This window comes from Gekko japonicus, unplaced genomic scaffold (genome assembly GCF_001447785.1).
Source record: "Gekko japonicus isolate JY-2015 unplaced genomic scaffold, Gekko_japonicus_V1.1 scaffold1390, whole genome shotgun sequence".
NCBI lineage: Eukaryota > Metazoa > Chordata > Lepidosauria > Squamata > Gekkonidae > Gekko > Gekko japonicus.
This window is the reverse complement of record NW_015161994.1, coordinates 63,395-78,923: the sequence shown is the minus strand read 5'-3', so window position 1 is coordinate 78,923 and position 15,529 is coordinate 63,395. Positions and strand designations below refer to the sequence as shown.

The 15,529-nt window shown below is 40.8% G+C and overlaps 2 protein-coding genes across 2 annotated transcripts in view; one reads left to right on the top strand and one right to left on the bottom strand.

The window, feature by feature from the left end:
• The window catches only part of ARMC2 (armadillo repeat containing 2), a 118,394-nt gene extending 111,760 nt beyond the window's left edge, over positions 1-6,634 (top strand). The window contains exons 14-18 of the mRNA XM_015405401.1: positions 15-137; positions 4,156-4,269; positions 5,491-5,623; positions 5,846-6,006; positions 6,478-6,634. Coding sequence (XP_015260887.1) covers positions 15-137; positions 4,156-4,269; positions 5,491-5,623; positions 5,846-6,006; positions 6,478-6,596 — 650 coding nt within the window. The 3' untranslated portion in view covers positions 6,597-6,634. The remainder of the gene's footprint in view (positions 1-14; positions 138-4,155; positions 4,270-5,490; positions 5,624-5,845; positions 6,007-6,477) is intronic.
• A 1,456-nt stretch (positions 6,635-8,090) lies between these two features.
• Positions 8,091-15,529, bottom strand: part of SESN1 (sestrin 1) — a 53,977-nt gene continuing 46,538 nt past the window's right edge. Inside the window, exons 6-10 of the mRNA XM_015405404.1 lie at positions 14,602-14,749; positions 10,839-10,951; positions 10,426-10,616; positions 9,538-9,682; positions 8,091-9,081 (exon numbers count right to left, since the gene is read on the bottom strand). Coding sequence (XP_015260890.1) covers positions 8,995-9,081; positions 9,538-9,682; positions 10,426-10,616; positions 10,839-10,951; positions 14,602-14,749 — 684 coding nt within the window. The 3' untranslated portion in view covers positions 8,091-8,994. The remainder of the gene's footprint in view (positions 9,082-9,537; positions 9,683-10,425; positions 10,617-10,838; positions 10,952-14,601; positions 14,750-15,529) is intronic.

Below are 15,529 nucleotides of genomic sequence, written 5' to 3'. Positions count from 1 at the left end.
TTTGAAATTATCAGAATACAAATCAGTTGACAAATGTGAGGAGCTGGTCATTAACACTACAGCTACAATCAACAATTTGTCCTACTACCATGTGAAGAATTCTGTAATCCTAGAGAAGAAATTATATATTGCAGAGCGTAAGGATTGTTTAAAATTAGTTCTTCCTAATATATAATGTGCAACAGACTTGTAAGGACTTGTGGTGTAAACCTCCCCTCTTCTTGCTCTGGCAGTGTATTCACTTCCACCCGTCATTGTGGCTCTGTGCTCCCCTCCCCCCCATCTTGCTCAGTCACCCAACCAATCTGTCTGTCCAGTATTTTCTCCTCTGGCTGCTTACCCACTCATTTGGTCTTTCCTCCTGTGTCCTTGTCTGCTTGCTGGCTTGGCAAAGTGTGTAGAGAAGTAGATATGCAATGGAAACGAGCTGGATCCTGTGGTAGCTTACTCTTCGCACCTGCCTCCAGTGATGATTGCCACCATGTTTTCAAACAACATCCTGGGTTATTACAACTATTCAATATGCTGTCCAAACTGTTTGTTTGTGATGTACAGACAGTGCATGACCAGTGTATGATACATGCAGACAGTGCGTGGCCACTTGGAATTTTTAAACCTCATCCAATTGTTTTTTAAAACACTTTTTCTGAAAATCTTGGTTCCCCCCCCCCCCAGCTCTGCAGAAACCTCTGCCCTACAACTAGATGGTCCCATTGTGCCTTTTGATCTGCACTGGGGATGGGAGCACACATGACTGTATTATATATTTGCTGTGAATATTGAACAAATGAGTCAGAAGTAACACTGATGTTAAAAAAGGGGAGTCTTACTTTTTCTGTGGTTGCTACCAGTGTTCCCTCTAAGCTGAGTTAGTGTGAGCTAGCTCACAGTTTTTGAGCCTCTGGCTCACGCATTTTTGTTGTAGCTCAGGAAGGATGGCTCCAAAGCAAACTAATTTATGCAGTAGCCAAATCACTCACTCACAACTTTAATGCAAGTAGCTCACAAAGTAGAATTTTTGCTCACAGGACTCCAGTTTAGAGGGAACATTGGTTGCTACTGCAGTGGCATATACCTTGCAATGGCTTCCGTATTTCTCACTTACAATAGGGAGAATAGACAATGCAAAATCAGTAGAGGTGAACAGTGTAAAGGGAGAAGACTTACTGTGGAAATTGAAGGCACTGCCTCCCCATTCAAAATGCTTGTTGTTCAGTCGCACAGTCGAGTCCGACTCTTCAAAATGCTTAGACCAGTAAAAACTCTGATGTATTTTATTTATTTATTTGATTTACTAGCAGTAAAGCCTGTTGTGAAAGCAATACAACGGGATCTAGAAAGAGGCTCTGGGGCAGTGCTCTGGCTTTGGGCACACAGTGTCAATTTGCTGTGCTCTTTTATAGCATCACTAGCAGTAAAGCCCGTTGTGAAAGCAATACAACGGGATCTAGAAAGAGGCTCTGGGGGAGTGCTCTGGCTTTGGGCAAACAGTGTCAATTTGCTGTGGTGACCTCAGCAGGGTATAATGACAGAGTCCACTGTTTTCTCCAGAGGAACTGATCTCTGCTACCTGAAGAGCAGTTGTAATTGTGAGTGATCTGTAGCCCTCACCTGGAGATTGGCAGCAATTGTTACCCAGGACAAAATGGCTGGTTTGGAGGGTGTAGTCTATGGCATTGGTGACCTCAGCAGGGTATAATGACAGAGTCCACTGTTTTCTCCAGAGGAACTGATCTCTGCTACCTGAAGAGCAGTTGTAATTGTGAGTGATCTGTAGCCCTCACCTGGAGATTGGCAACAATGGTTCCCTATGAGGGACTGACTGGTTTGGAGGGTGGAGTCTATGGCATTGTACCTGTCTGAGGTCCCACCCCTCCTCAAACCTCACCCTCTTCAGGCTCCATCCCTCAAATCTCCAGGAATTTCCCATCTGGAGTTGGCAACCCTATCAGGATGTGTTTTCTCCCAAAGGCCAAAGTAGGTGACAGGACCAAGCTTAGTTGCCTACCAACAGGCACTGAGGGGAATGTAGGGTTGCCAGCTCTAAGGAGGGAAATACCTGGAGGTTTGGGGGGTGGATTCTGTAGAGGGCAGGGCGACGGAGGCATCGGCCTTCTGTCGCCCGCCTTGCCCCCCCAATCTCGGCCCGGGCGACTGCGTCCCCCGCCAGCGGCCGCCCGACTCCAGACCCCCCCGCGGCCACTCCAGCCAGGCAACGGAGGCATCGGCCTTCCATCGCCTGCCTCGCCCCCACCCCCCCAATCTCGGCCGGGCGACGGAGGCATCGGCCTTCCGTTTCCTCCTCAGACCCCACCCTCAGCAGGCTTCAACCCTATGTCCTTTCCAGGCAACCATCAGCCAACCTTTATCTGCCTGTCTGTCTTAAGTTTTACATCCCCCCCCCAGCCTCTGCCTAGGGAAAGGGCAGTCTTTCCCTGCAGTGGGAACCAAAGCAGCTGACATCATTCTCCTCTCCCCCGTATGATCCGCACAACTATCCTATGAGGTATGTTATGGTTGAAAGTGTGTGAATGGTCCATAGTCCCCCAGGCAGCTTTTAAAACATGAACCTGGGACCTGCACACCATCTGTGGCAGTAATGCGGTGCCTGCTGGCACCTTTTCCTATCATTTTTTGCCTTGAGGTATTCTGCTTGTGGTGTGATCTGTCTTCTTTGTGGTGTGGCGTGATTGTGTTATTGGGTTTGTTTCTTTTAAAGGGGAAGTGATGTGTTGTGAGCGAGGACATATGTTACCTCAGAATACAGTAGTTTCCATATGCAACTGAAAATTCCAACTGCCTTGCGGGGGGGGGGAGTTTGAGGTGTGGAATGGAGTGAAGTCCAATCAGCTTCCATATGCAAAAGACCTTGGAACGCTGGGCGGGACTGCACAAAGCAGTCAGTCAACCCAGCCAGTGTCTTCTGAGTGGCAGTTCTTCCGGCCAAACACTAAAGGCGGGCATTTTAGAACGTTGGTCCCCACTACTGCTTTATTATAAGGGAGAGATTAAGATTTATACCCCGCCCTCCCCGCAGAGCGAGCTCATTATGTATCATTATTTATACTTGCTAATGCTGCAGCATTGGAACAGGATACACCGGTTTTATTTCAGCACATGTTCACTGTGAGCATGGTTTGAATAGATGTGGCCAATCACAAATATTTTACCATTTTGTAGATACAGATTGGTGGTCACATGTCTACTGACAAGAATGTCTTGTGTGAGATAATGAATAATTCATTGTCAGTGGGCAAACTGTAAAGATTGGGCTGAATATGATTGCCAGGCAAATTTATGTTGCTTGACTCCCTTGAGCTACATGTAAGGTGAACTCCTAATCAAAGTGCCTCAGTAGTTGTAGTTGAAGTTTGTCTTGAGTAGGTTTGTTTCAAGGGCTAGGTCATTGTAGCTTGTGGCTGCATTTGTCCTGTGTGAGAACTAAATTTCCTCAATGGTTGTGACTTACTTGTATTGTAAAGCAGAGAGCTATTTGCACCTGCGCATCCTTTAAATGACTAGTAGATTGCATTGCTTGCTTTTCATACCTTGGCTGTCAGCGACCATCTATTCAAGAACTGAACATCAGATTAGCTTGGTTCATGGGCAGATATGGAAGCCATACCAAGACACTAGAAGAAAGTCTTAATTTAAATTCCCATTCTGAGGGTTTTTCCCCCTTTGCTGGGATTCCTGTGGACAAAAAACCATGTGGGATAGGAGTGCTGCGGTGAGGAGGAGAATTGCATGAGATCGCCTTTTCTTCATTGTCTCACACTGCTGCCACCTCTTATGTTTTGGCTAAAATAAGAGGAACGTGCAAATGTATGTATCTGTTGTACACCCAACACATGAAGGACTTCATTAATTTCTGTTCGCTTTCCAGAATTTCTTAGTAACTGCATCCAGCTTGTGACCAGATTGGCTGTGTTCAGCTTACAGCAAATACTAGAACTGTTCCCTAATGTGTAATTTTCTTTTCATCCCCCAAACCCCTCTGTTTTCCATCTGAGGTGTTTGCACTTTTCTTGAAAAAGGCTGTCTTGCTACTTGCAAAAACTTCGTATTGTCATTTATCATTTAACTGCAACAAAAATACACTTGATTCTTGAACTTTGCTAAATGTGTCTTTTCCATTAATTTTTTTTCTAACAGTACTCATAAAGTTATTAATGAGTAGTAATATGGATGGGATTCTGGAGGCTGTCCGAGTCTTTGGTAATCTTTCCCAGTATGATGAAATCTGTGACTTCATTGTTCAGAGGAAGGGTGAGTTCAAATACCATTATCAGGGACCAAGTTTTATACAACTGCACACTAGTAACATCAGCACAATGCGCTGCTTGTTTCCATTTAAAGGCTCTGAGACCAAATAAAAAACTATATGAAAACTATGTATTGCCAAAGGACAGGGTTCAGTTTCAGATATAGTGCTCCTGAACCTAGGAATTCATTCTAAGGTCTCCCCACCCTCTGCTGTTCCAGGCCAAGCCTGGATAATTTCTTGTGTAACAACAAGTCAATAAATTGCAGCCAGAGTGAGCACAATCAACCTACATGGTTATGGTCTTTATAGGAAGCCCCACCCGGTCAGTTATCAAGTCACAGGTGCAAATGAGACAGTTTGGAGGAGATTCAATGATGCAGTCAGAGTCCTTGCTAAAAAAAATTAAGAATAAAAAATCTCAATGTAAGCATGACTGGGTTAGTAGTAAGCACAGCTGAAGCTGAACTGGCTTTAAAAGAAAGGCAGGGGCTTAGTGATAAAGCACATTCTTCATAAGCAAATGGTTGCAGGTTCAGTCTGTGGAATCGCTAGTTAAATAATCAGTGTCAGTGCTGGGAAAGATCTTCTCTGCCTGAGATCATGGAGAGCCATTGCCAGTCAGAGTAGAAAATATTGAACTAGATGGACCAATTTATCTGTACGATGGACCTTCATGTTTCATTGTGATCACGTTGTTCTAAAATGTGGTATATCCAGTATACATGTGCATTCTCCATTGTGGCTTCCACCATGTGGAATGGGTTGGCTGTGGAGGCCAGGGAGGCTCCCCACTTTTATTATTCAACAGAATATGTAAAATGAAATTCTTCAGGAGGGCATTTTATAAAGAGAATAGTTCAGGTTGTTTCTTTATAAACAATGTTTTGATAACCTTTTGCCTGCATTGCCTATTTTGTTGCCTTAAGACAAACTTTTGCTTGAATTATTTTCAGTTCTATAATTCTAGACCCACTGTATTGTTTTTCATATTTTGTAATCTGTCTTGAGTTTCAGTGAGAAAATCAGCGATGAGTGAAATCAACAGTTAAATAATAACTGTCATTAAGATTTTAAGAGTGCAATATTTCAACATGGCATTAGGTAGAACATCTACATATTTGTGTGTTTCAAACAAAACACAAACTACTAGTTCAGAGAATACTGTACAGATACTTCTACTTAAAAATAAGTCTGAAAAAGTTGTTTCTTATTATGAAATCCAGTGTACAAATTCATGATTGCTTTACTCGATGCCAAACATCAAGATGTCTGCTTTTCGGCCTGTGGAGTTCTCCTCAACCTTACTGTGGATAGAAGCAGGCGTACTATATTGAATGAAGAAGACGCAATTAAAAAGTGAGTGCAGGAAACTTGCCTAAGTAAAGAGTCAAAGGAGGTTTTCTAATTTTGTACTCTAAATTTACAAAGGGGCGGGGAGAAGATTATCTCTCTCCCCCCCTCCATTACCTCCTTAAAAAAGGCTGTAGAGTCATCTTGCTTTGTTCAGTTTTAAGGAAAGCTGTAGAAAAGCAAACTTTACAGATTTGGAATTTTGTCTTTTCTTCATTATGATGACAGGTTAATTGATTGTTTAAGAGACTTTGGGCCTACAGACTGGCAGCTGGCTTGTTTGATATGCAAAACCCTGTGGAACTACAGTGAGAATGTTACTAGTGCTAGGCCCTGCTTAGAAGAGGAAGACTCCAACACCCTGCTAATTCTGCTTGCATCATTTTTGGGTGAGAACTAAGATCCAACCTCATCACTGTTCCATAATGTGTAGGTTAAAGCCGAGCAAACTTAGATGTTGTTCTTCAGCTTGGAAACGGAGATGAGCACCGCCCCCTAGAGTGGGATTTGACTGGCTTTCGAGCAAGGGAAACCTTTACCTTTTATCTTCTTATAGGTTGTTAGAAAGTACATACTAATTTCTTATGCGTTCATAGGTTTACATGGAATTTAAAGTTGGTGACTAATTAATGTGGCCACTTGCCATCGAGCAGTCAGAACAGCTTCCTCAGGATGGGCCTGAGTCCTGCGTAACTCACTTGCAGGAGTTAGCTTTCACATACATATCTGGAGAGCTTTCATTTTTCCCAGTGTGAAAACAAATTATGCATGTACATCTAGGTACTTATGTGACTATACCCTTACCAATAAGTGTTTAGATTGCTTAAAATTTACTGATATAGATATTCCTCTCCCTGCAGATGAAGAATTTGCATTGGACTACAATTTGGACAGTGATTTAAGAGATTATCACAAACTGCATTGGGAATCAGAGTTCAAACCTGTGGCACAGAAGCTTCTCCAGAGAATTCAGAATTGAAAATCATTTTTATGTCCTTTAAATATTACTTAATTTGAAGGTGGGTGGTGTTGAAATACTTTAAGGACACTGCAGGAGCTGTTTCTATGAAAAATGGTTCTCTGATATATTTTTTAAATGTTCCTTGTACACTGCACAACTCCTTTGCTTAAATTTCCAGTAAGATTTGAGGATGCAAAAATAAACCATCTACATCATCAGGACTAAGTGCTTTTTTGAACAACTTAATACTAATGTCTATTTGACTGTATAGTTGTGTTAGAGGTTGACAAAAATTACAAATGCATTTGGGTGAGAAGCTGGTCTGCTGTAGTGTTTCCTCTAAGCTGAGTTAGTGTGAGCTAGTTCACAGTTTTTTAGCCTTTGGCACACACATTTTTGTCTTAGCTCAGAAAGGATGGCTCCAGAGCAAACTATTATATGCAGTAGCCAAATCACTCACTCACAACTCTAATGCCTGTAGCTCACAAAGTAGAATTTTTGCTCACAAGAATCCACAGCTTAGATGGAGCATTGGCCTGCTGCCATGCAATTAATGTAGTGCCAGCAGAAGATGGTGGCAAGCCTGCCTGCTACCTTGTTATAACTCACTGGGAAGGGGGCAAAGCCTTCACTTTTTAGTTACAATATTACCATATGCATCAGGGTTGCTGGACATATTAATGTTCTTTTTAAATCCATGGCAATAAATCTTTTTCCCAAGAGTGTGAAGGAAATGATGGTTCCATATGCCATGTCAGGGAGTAAGAGCCCCACTTTTTAGTAATCAAAAGGACATTCCTCTTTAGGTAAGAGTTAAAATGTGGGAAAGGTCATTCACAGTATGATAGATAGAATGGTGGATGGGAGGCCTAAACACAATCTAACACAATCTAAACACAAATTACCTTTATTCATAATTTTGGATTGGCTGCATCATTAAGTGATAGGACTAGCTTGGCTACTGTTGTGTTCCTCCCTCCTCCCACACCACCACTTTTGGATAAAAAGTTACTTCAACAAATCATAACATGCTCTAAACCAAGGCACCTCAGAAATATGCATCACTTGCTCCTAAATTTTTACCTGTGCTTACTTAAATCTGTAACAAAGATGACTACTTGAGAAAAATTGCAAGCTGAAATCCTTGCATAACTTCATTGAACTGTAGAGAAAATACACTTTAATACTAAACACAGAAGGCACATACTCCTCTTCCATCATTAGCTGTTGCGTTAGTTAAATCATCATCTTCTGTGAAACGGAAATTTCAACCAAGTCCAACATTTGAAACTGCACATTTAGCCAATGATTTTGGGGTCAGTATAAACCTTGTGCTTTTTGGAGAGAGGAAACAGCAGCTGCTTCCTGTTAAACTGTCAAAGGTTGCAGTTTAACTTTTTGCTCTTTTTCCTCAAATGTAAATCTCACATACAGCAAAGGCTCATTGCTTTGTTCTGCAATGGGCAACAGTAGTTCAAACAAAAAAAATTCTGAGAGAAGACTAGAGAGGAGAAAAGGTTTATTTCATAATTCAGTAATACTGAGATTTCAGAAGCAGTTCACACTCATACAAGAGTATCCAAAAAACCAGCTGTATACCAAACTTGCAGTTAACATTTTACACCATTTTCCTACTTAAGCTGCTGCTGCTAAGAGATAGACCATAGCTGTGAGTACGCAATGTAGTGAGCGGTTTCCTGATAGTCTGAAATCACATTTTCACATTGTAGCTAGCTCCTAGGAACAACAGAAAGAGAAAAACTATGCTCATCCTTGTTCCCAAGAATTTAGCACACAGTTGCAGACTCAGCAGCTTTAAAAATTCCCATCCCCTCCTTCTCACTCTTGAATTAACCACACCCCTGTGAACAAGTCCAAGCCACTAGCATATTTTAAAGCTAAGCAACAGTATTAAAAAAAAGTCCTGTTGGATTATGAGTAAGGACTTTCTCTAAAACCATATCAAAATGTAGGCTCAGACAATAGCAGTGTTTATGTTCACTTGGTAGCTTAATTAGAATTGCTAGTCTCTTCATTCCAACAGCAAATACAGCAGCATCAGGACATTACTAAAATCAATTATTCTTGTATAAAACAGAAGTCCTCAAATTCTTCTTGTGCTCCAGATTTTATCTACTTGCAACAATACAAGAGCTGCATAATTAGCTACTTTGCTGCCACAGATCATGGTTTCCTGTGCTACCAGAAGCAAGGCTGTAGTGATCAGGGAGCATGTCTGCACAGTTGTGTCCCCCTACCACCACATCTAGCAGCAGCAGTGACATTCCATCAAGGGAAGAGCTGAAACTAAAGGAGTTATGGCACGATGGATCTCATAGCTTTTAGCCACCACTTATTGTTATCATCCTCTGGTAGGTAGAATATGCTGCACCTTCCATCACCATTAACTGATGTTTCAAGTCATGTAGCGAGTAATGGCTCTCAGAGCATAAAGCAGTTCAGCTTGCATCCGCGCTTCTATGAGAAGCAAATTGACATGGACCTTTTAAAAAAAACCACATATAATTAATTAAAGTGAATTTCATGTTCACAGAATTGCTTCTTTTTGTGAGGCATGCATACTTTCTGTGATTAATAGATCAATGATGGCCAAATTAATAAAGATAGTGGCCTCCATGCAATTGACTTTAGAAATGCAGGAAGCCTGTTTCAGAAACAAGACCAAGCTGCATGGGTTTATAGTTTGGCTTAAGTTAGTAAGATCTTTAAACTTGCTAGAGCTATGTGAAACATTGCCTGAACAACTATTACAATCCTCAGTCTACTGTGCTAAGAAATAACATGAAAACAATTACTTTCTGGAGATAAAATAAAGGGCTTATTGTTACAAGTAATGAGATTACTTATGGTAACTGCAATTTAAGCAATAAGCCTCTAGAACGGTTTAGTGGCATCAATGTGCAACCCAACAAGTAAAACATGTGCATGCAGAATATACCTTCTCAGAGTGTTTGAATTGCCTCCAGAAGCTATCATACATTCTTTTTGTGGTCTTTTCAGGCATACAAACTACAGTTTTGATGTAAACTTTAAAGCTGCGGTCCAGTAGCTGGTTAATTTCACCATAATCATAATCATCATATCTGTGTGGAAACAAGAAGACAAATATTCTTTTCTGAATCACTGGTGCTTATTTCTCTCAATATATAATTCACCATATAGCAATGTCCAAAATAAATACAGGTACTGAGCAAAGAATAAGGGGTTCTGATTGAATCTGTACTAGCTCTGCTGGAACTCCAGCCATATTCTCAACACAGCTGCACACCAATAGCCTTCTGAATACTTCTGTCTCTTCTCTGTGGATATCAATACAAAGAGTTCTTTCCTTAGTTCTTTTCCTCTGCTTCCCATAATTCCTTTAAGACGGCCCCTAGAAAATCAGGCACCAGGCAACAGACTAGCTACTTCTGCTTCCTAGCCATTCACCATAATACACTGACTGGCTTTCTTTAATAATATCTCCATATTATTTCCCAACAGCAGGTCTCCATTTTTTAAAAATTAAGATGACCAACTTTACCTGGGCATAAGACACTATCTTTTGTTCTCCAGAGGTTACTTGATATAAAACCTTTGTCCTAGAACATATGATAGGAAGTTGATAAAGAGTTATTAACAGCTACTATGTTCCTTTGCTCTCCAGCCAAGTTATTTAGATACAGGATCAAGTCAAATTTAGATACAAGATCTTGGTGTAACCTAATCTAATAATCTGTATTTATAGCAAGTCATGTGTAAAGCTCATAATAGCAGTGCTATTTACCAGAATTAAGAGGAGATCCTAACTAAAGTGTGTCTTATATGCAGGGATAACAGGACCAACCTTATTCCAAACATACAGTGGATATAATTCCAAATTGCACGTCTAAGCATTGAGGTATCCACATCTTTATGCATGGCCATTGTGTTGTAAGTCAAATCGTAAGCAATATGAAACTTTTCATCGATCAGCTGCCCCACATCTGGATACAGACGATTTACCAGTGAATAGCCATGGTCCTCCCATGAATAGTCCTTAAAGACGAAATGGGTGCATGAGGGAAGATAACAAGATCACCTAGTACAACAAACATTTTTAAATTTATCTTGAGAATAATCTTTATGGTTTAGGAAGTATTCTTATATCCGTAGGATAACAGTAAAACTCTAAGTGGGCCAAATGTAATGCACACTTAGAATACAGATTACACGGTGCATTCTCTAGATCTTGGTGCTTGTCAAAAGCATAAATGCTACCTGAGCATGCAATGTAGGCACATGCATTCCATGCCTGGAGAAATCCTTATAACCATAACTGGTATCTTCAAAGTGGCGAGATACATCTCTTGTTGGTGTCATTTCTTCATCCTCTGTTAAAAATGTAAACCATTTTTAGTAATACAGAAAGCATTAAGCTGAGAATTATAATGTGCAGTCAAGTCACAGCTGACTTATGATGACCCCATGGGGTTTTCAAGGCAAGAAATGTTCAGAGGTGGTTTGCCATTGCCTGCCTCTATGTAGTGACCCTGGTATTCCTTGGTGGTCTCCCATCCAAATACTGACCAGGGCTGACCCTACTTAGCTTCCGAGATCTGATGAGATCGAACTGGCCTGGGCTATCCAGCATGGGTATTATTATTATTATTGGAGGAGGAGGAGATTGGATTTAAACCCCGTCCTTCACTACCCAAGAGAGCGGCTTATCCTTTCCCTTCCCCTCCCCACAACAGACACCCTGTGAGGTAGGTGGGGCTGAGAGAGCTCTTGACAGAAACTGCTCTTTTTAAAAAACAGCTGTGCCAGAACTATGGCTTGCCTAAGGTCATCCAGCAGGTGCAAGTGGAGGAGTGGGAAATCAAACCACTACACCAAACTGGCTTGTATAACAGATTGCATGATCAACAGAAAGTTACTACATTGGACAACTGGAAAGACCCTGCCCCTAGTTTTTGCTGGGGTTGGAGAGTGGAGTATAGGAAATGAGCTTTAATTTTAAAATGTGGCCTGAAAGGCGGGGGGGGGGGGGGGATTGATTTCTTCAAGTGTTATTTTGTCTACATACTGTACACTTATATGAATACTGTACATACACTTGTCAAAGGTAAACAATTACTTGTATCAAATGCAATGTATCTTGCTTGGACCACAGGTTGACTGAAGCCCTAGCTAGTGTGCTAGAATGGTTAGAATGTGTGGTGCTCAAAGGTGCCGTGGAGCCCAGCACATGTTTTTAGAAAGCAGTTTTGCTGGGTGGGGCTTTTGCCCAACAAAGCTTCTGACTGGCTGTGCAGATTTTTAAAAACATTGCTCTGGCAGCAGCTGGTACCACAGCACAAGGATCTTTTTTTTTTTTAAACTATTTATTTGAAGGATATAACAACTTTAACAAAGAATTACACAATTCAAATATATCAAATATATCCATTTTCTAATTTTTTCCTCCCCTCCCCCCCTGCTTGGCTTCCCACAGTGCGAGTCCCCTTCCTCTCCTTTTCTTTCCCCCCCTCTCTAAATGCTCTTTTTCATTTCCCCTCTTTAGGTAACATGATATCATAAGCATTTTATCCAGTTTCCAAAATTGAGCATAAGTCATTCTTGCAGTTGTCAGTAAGTACCATAACAATGTCTTTTTTGTCACATTAACTTCTTCCATTTTTAGACCCAGAAGTAAAATTTCTGGCTCTTTCTTAAATGGTGATTTCAGGATTTTCTGTATCTCAGCGTGGACTTCTGTCCAATACTTCGCTGCTTTGTCACAAGTCCACCACATATGATAAAAGGAGCCTTCATGATCCTTACATTTCCAACACTTATTAGACATATTATTGTTAATATTTGCAATCTTTTTCGGGGTCATATACCATCTATACATCATTTTAAAACAATTTTCTCTCAAATTATTACAAGTTGAAATTCTCATTGAACTTTTCCATAAATATTCCCAAGATGACATAGTAATTTCCTTATTCATGTTTATCGCCCACTTAATAATTTGCCCTTTTACAAGTTCATCCTCTATATACCAAAATTTTATATATCCTTGATATCTTTTTTTTCCTCCTTCCACCCAAACACACTCCAATTCATTATTTTTTTCCCTGAAACCATACCTTTTTCTATCAGTCTTAAACAAATCATAAATCTGTCCATAATTCCACCAATTACCACAGCACAAGGTGACTCAAAGTAAACTGTGGCAGACATTTTATGGCTGGCTCTGCCTACTGAAGCAGGTCTTCTTTGGTAGCCATTTTTGTGGCTGTGCCCACCATGTTGTGTCAAAATTCCAAAGGTGCCCGTAACTAGATTTTTTTTGTTAGGGGGCAATTTTGTTGTTAAGTGGGCAGTTTAGCACAGTGGAGAGCAGCCCGTTATGTGCCCGTACAGAACTGCCATGCTTATACTTCTAAATAATAAAGACAAAGTGGTATATCACACAAAAATGTTTCAGGTTTATTTCAAAGAATTACATGTCAAACATATTGAGCACTCTTAACAAGTAACAGACAACACACATTTATCATCATCACACCTGCAGGCCCAAAAAGGTTGGAGACTCCTGGGTTAAAACGGTGGGACAAAGATGCAGTTCTAATGCCCACTTGTCCATGAAGTTTACACTCTTGAAGCCTAATTTACCTCACAGGATTTTTGTGAGTATAAAATTTAAAAAGTGGAGAATCATGTATACTGCTTTGAGCTCTTTAAAGGAAGGAGAGGATAGAAATGAAGATAGACAGAAGCAACAGGCATGGATCAGCTACACAAATCCAACTGTAGTTCTTGACCAGGCAAGAATAGCTATGGAAAGGAAGTCAGTATTACAACCATTTTTTACAGTAAGAGTTGTGTGACAGGGGAATCAGCTGTCTAAGGAGGTGGTGAGCTCCCCCTCACTGGCAGTCTTTAAGCAGCGGCTGGACAAACACTTGTCAGGGATGCTCTAGGCTGATCCTGCATGGAAACACAGGGGGTTGGAATAGATGGCCCCGTATGGCCCCTTCCAGCTCTGTGATTCTATGATTCTAAGATTCATAATAATACTCCTGTATAAAGTATATATACTACTACTACTATCCAGAAGAAACTGCTCCTGCTGAGCTTGCGGCTTTGCTTCCTTCAGCTGTTGTTTAGAGGACCCAAAGGAACCAGGGTATTTTTTCTAGTGCTGCTTTCAGCTAACTGCCAGTGGGAGAAGGCCTCCTTACTCATATTGCCACCGCTGAAAGCAAGCACTGGGGCACGGCAAAACAAATATCCTCTGGTTGCTCTTCCAGCTTGTTCCTGTACAGTTTATATGAATACAATCTGTGCAGGCAGTCTGATATAATGGTTATAGTGTCAGACCAGGATGTGAGAGACCAAGGTTCAAATCCCTACTCTGCCATGGAATCCTGCTGGGTGACCTCAGGCTAATGACTCTCTCTGCCTAATCTACCTCACAGGGTTTTTGTGAGGATAAAATGAAGGAGAGAAGACCAACGTAAGCTGCTTTGGGGCACCATTGGGGACAAAAATGGGATATAGATCTCTAAATAAAATAAAGATGGGTAGCCATGTTAGTCTGTCTGTAGGAGTAGAAAAGAGCAAGAGTTTGAAATCACACCACTTTCCAGTAAATAGGACAGATGGACTCCCATTCTAGCTGTATCTGAAAAAGTGAGCAGTGACTCACGAAAGCTCCTACCCTGCCACATATTTTGTTAGTCTTTTAAGATGCTACTGAACTCTTGCTCTTTTCTAAATAAAATAAATACATACAGAACTGATTGGCTTGCAACAGACATTTTCATTTATGAGGAGATTAGTGGTTTGTGAAGTATTTCATTATGTACTCACACTACAGAAAATGTTGCTGTGGCCACTGATAATACCAGATAGTGCAGTGTTTAATTTGATGGGTACCAAGTAAAATTCAATCATACCATTCACATTAAAATCGAACATACAAAAATGCTACTGTATATGCTAAAAACCATCTCAATGTGACATATTTACAATCTGCATATGTACCAACCTGAGCAACAGACCAACATGCTTTCTCTCTTTTCCTTCTCAAAACGAGTGGCCTTTTCTTCTTTGCTGGCTTTAGCTTCATCTCTGCATTCCTGTAGCTGCTTCATTTTTTCCATAAGTGCTTCCACTTCACTGGAAGGCTCCGTAGTCTTAAAGAAAAATAATCACATATTCTAAACCTTGAGCTATAGTGTTGGAGTTTCTTTATGAAAATTGTGATTCAGCAGAGAAAAGAACAGCTTAGCAATGCCAGAGTGCAATAATCAGACTCAGAGTCCATGTGTGTTTTAAAATATAAAAGTTTTTACTACATTCTAGCACAGGGAAAGGTAACTGGGAGGAAAATAACAACAGAGCTAATCCCTACATCTTCACTCTACAAAGGACGAGACTAGAAGAGCTGCAATGGCTTCTCTTACACGCTTCTTCAGAACAGCAAACAAAGAGAGGAAGAGGAGCCATAAAATGCAAAGACACTTTGACACTTTGCTTCCAATCAAACTCCTGGAACAGGAAGAATTTTCCCGGGCTGGGGGACCTAAACTAACATTGGCTTACACAAAAGCATGTGATTTCCTGTAACAACAAAACAGACATTTAACCCAATATATACTGAGTGTTTTTATCTTGTAATACCCAACACCCCTTCTCAAGTTAAAACACGAAAGTCATGCAAATATAAACATTCACGAAGAGTCTCAAAACGTTGCTTGTCAAGCAGCTTGGTCAGGACGTCAGCAATCATCTGGTCAGTAGGACAGTATCTCAGTTCAATCAGTTTTTGGTCTTGCAATTCTTTCACGTAGTGACATTTGAGTGCGATGGTCTTGTTCTTAGATTTGGTGCCTTCTCCTTTGCAGATAGCAATACAGGCTTGATTGTCCTCAAAAAGTATTATTGGCTTTGGTTCATCTATGTCGAAGTCTTTC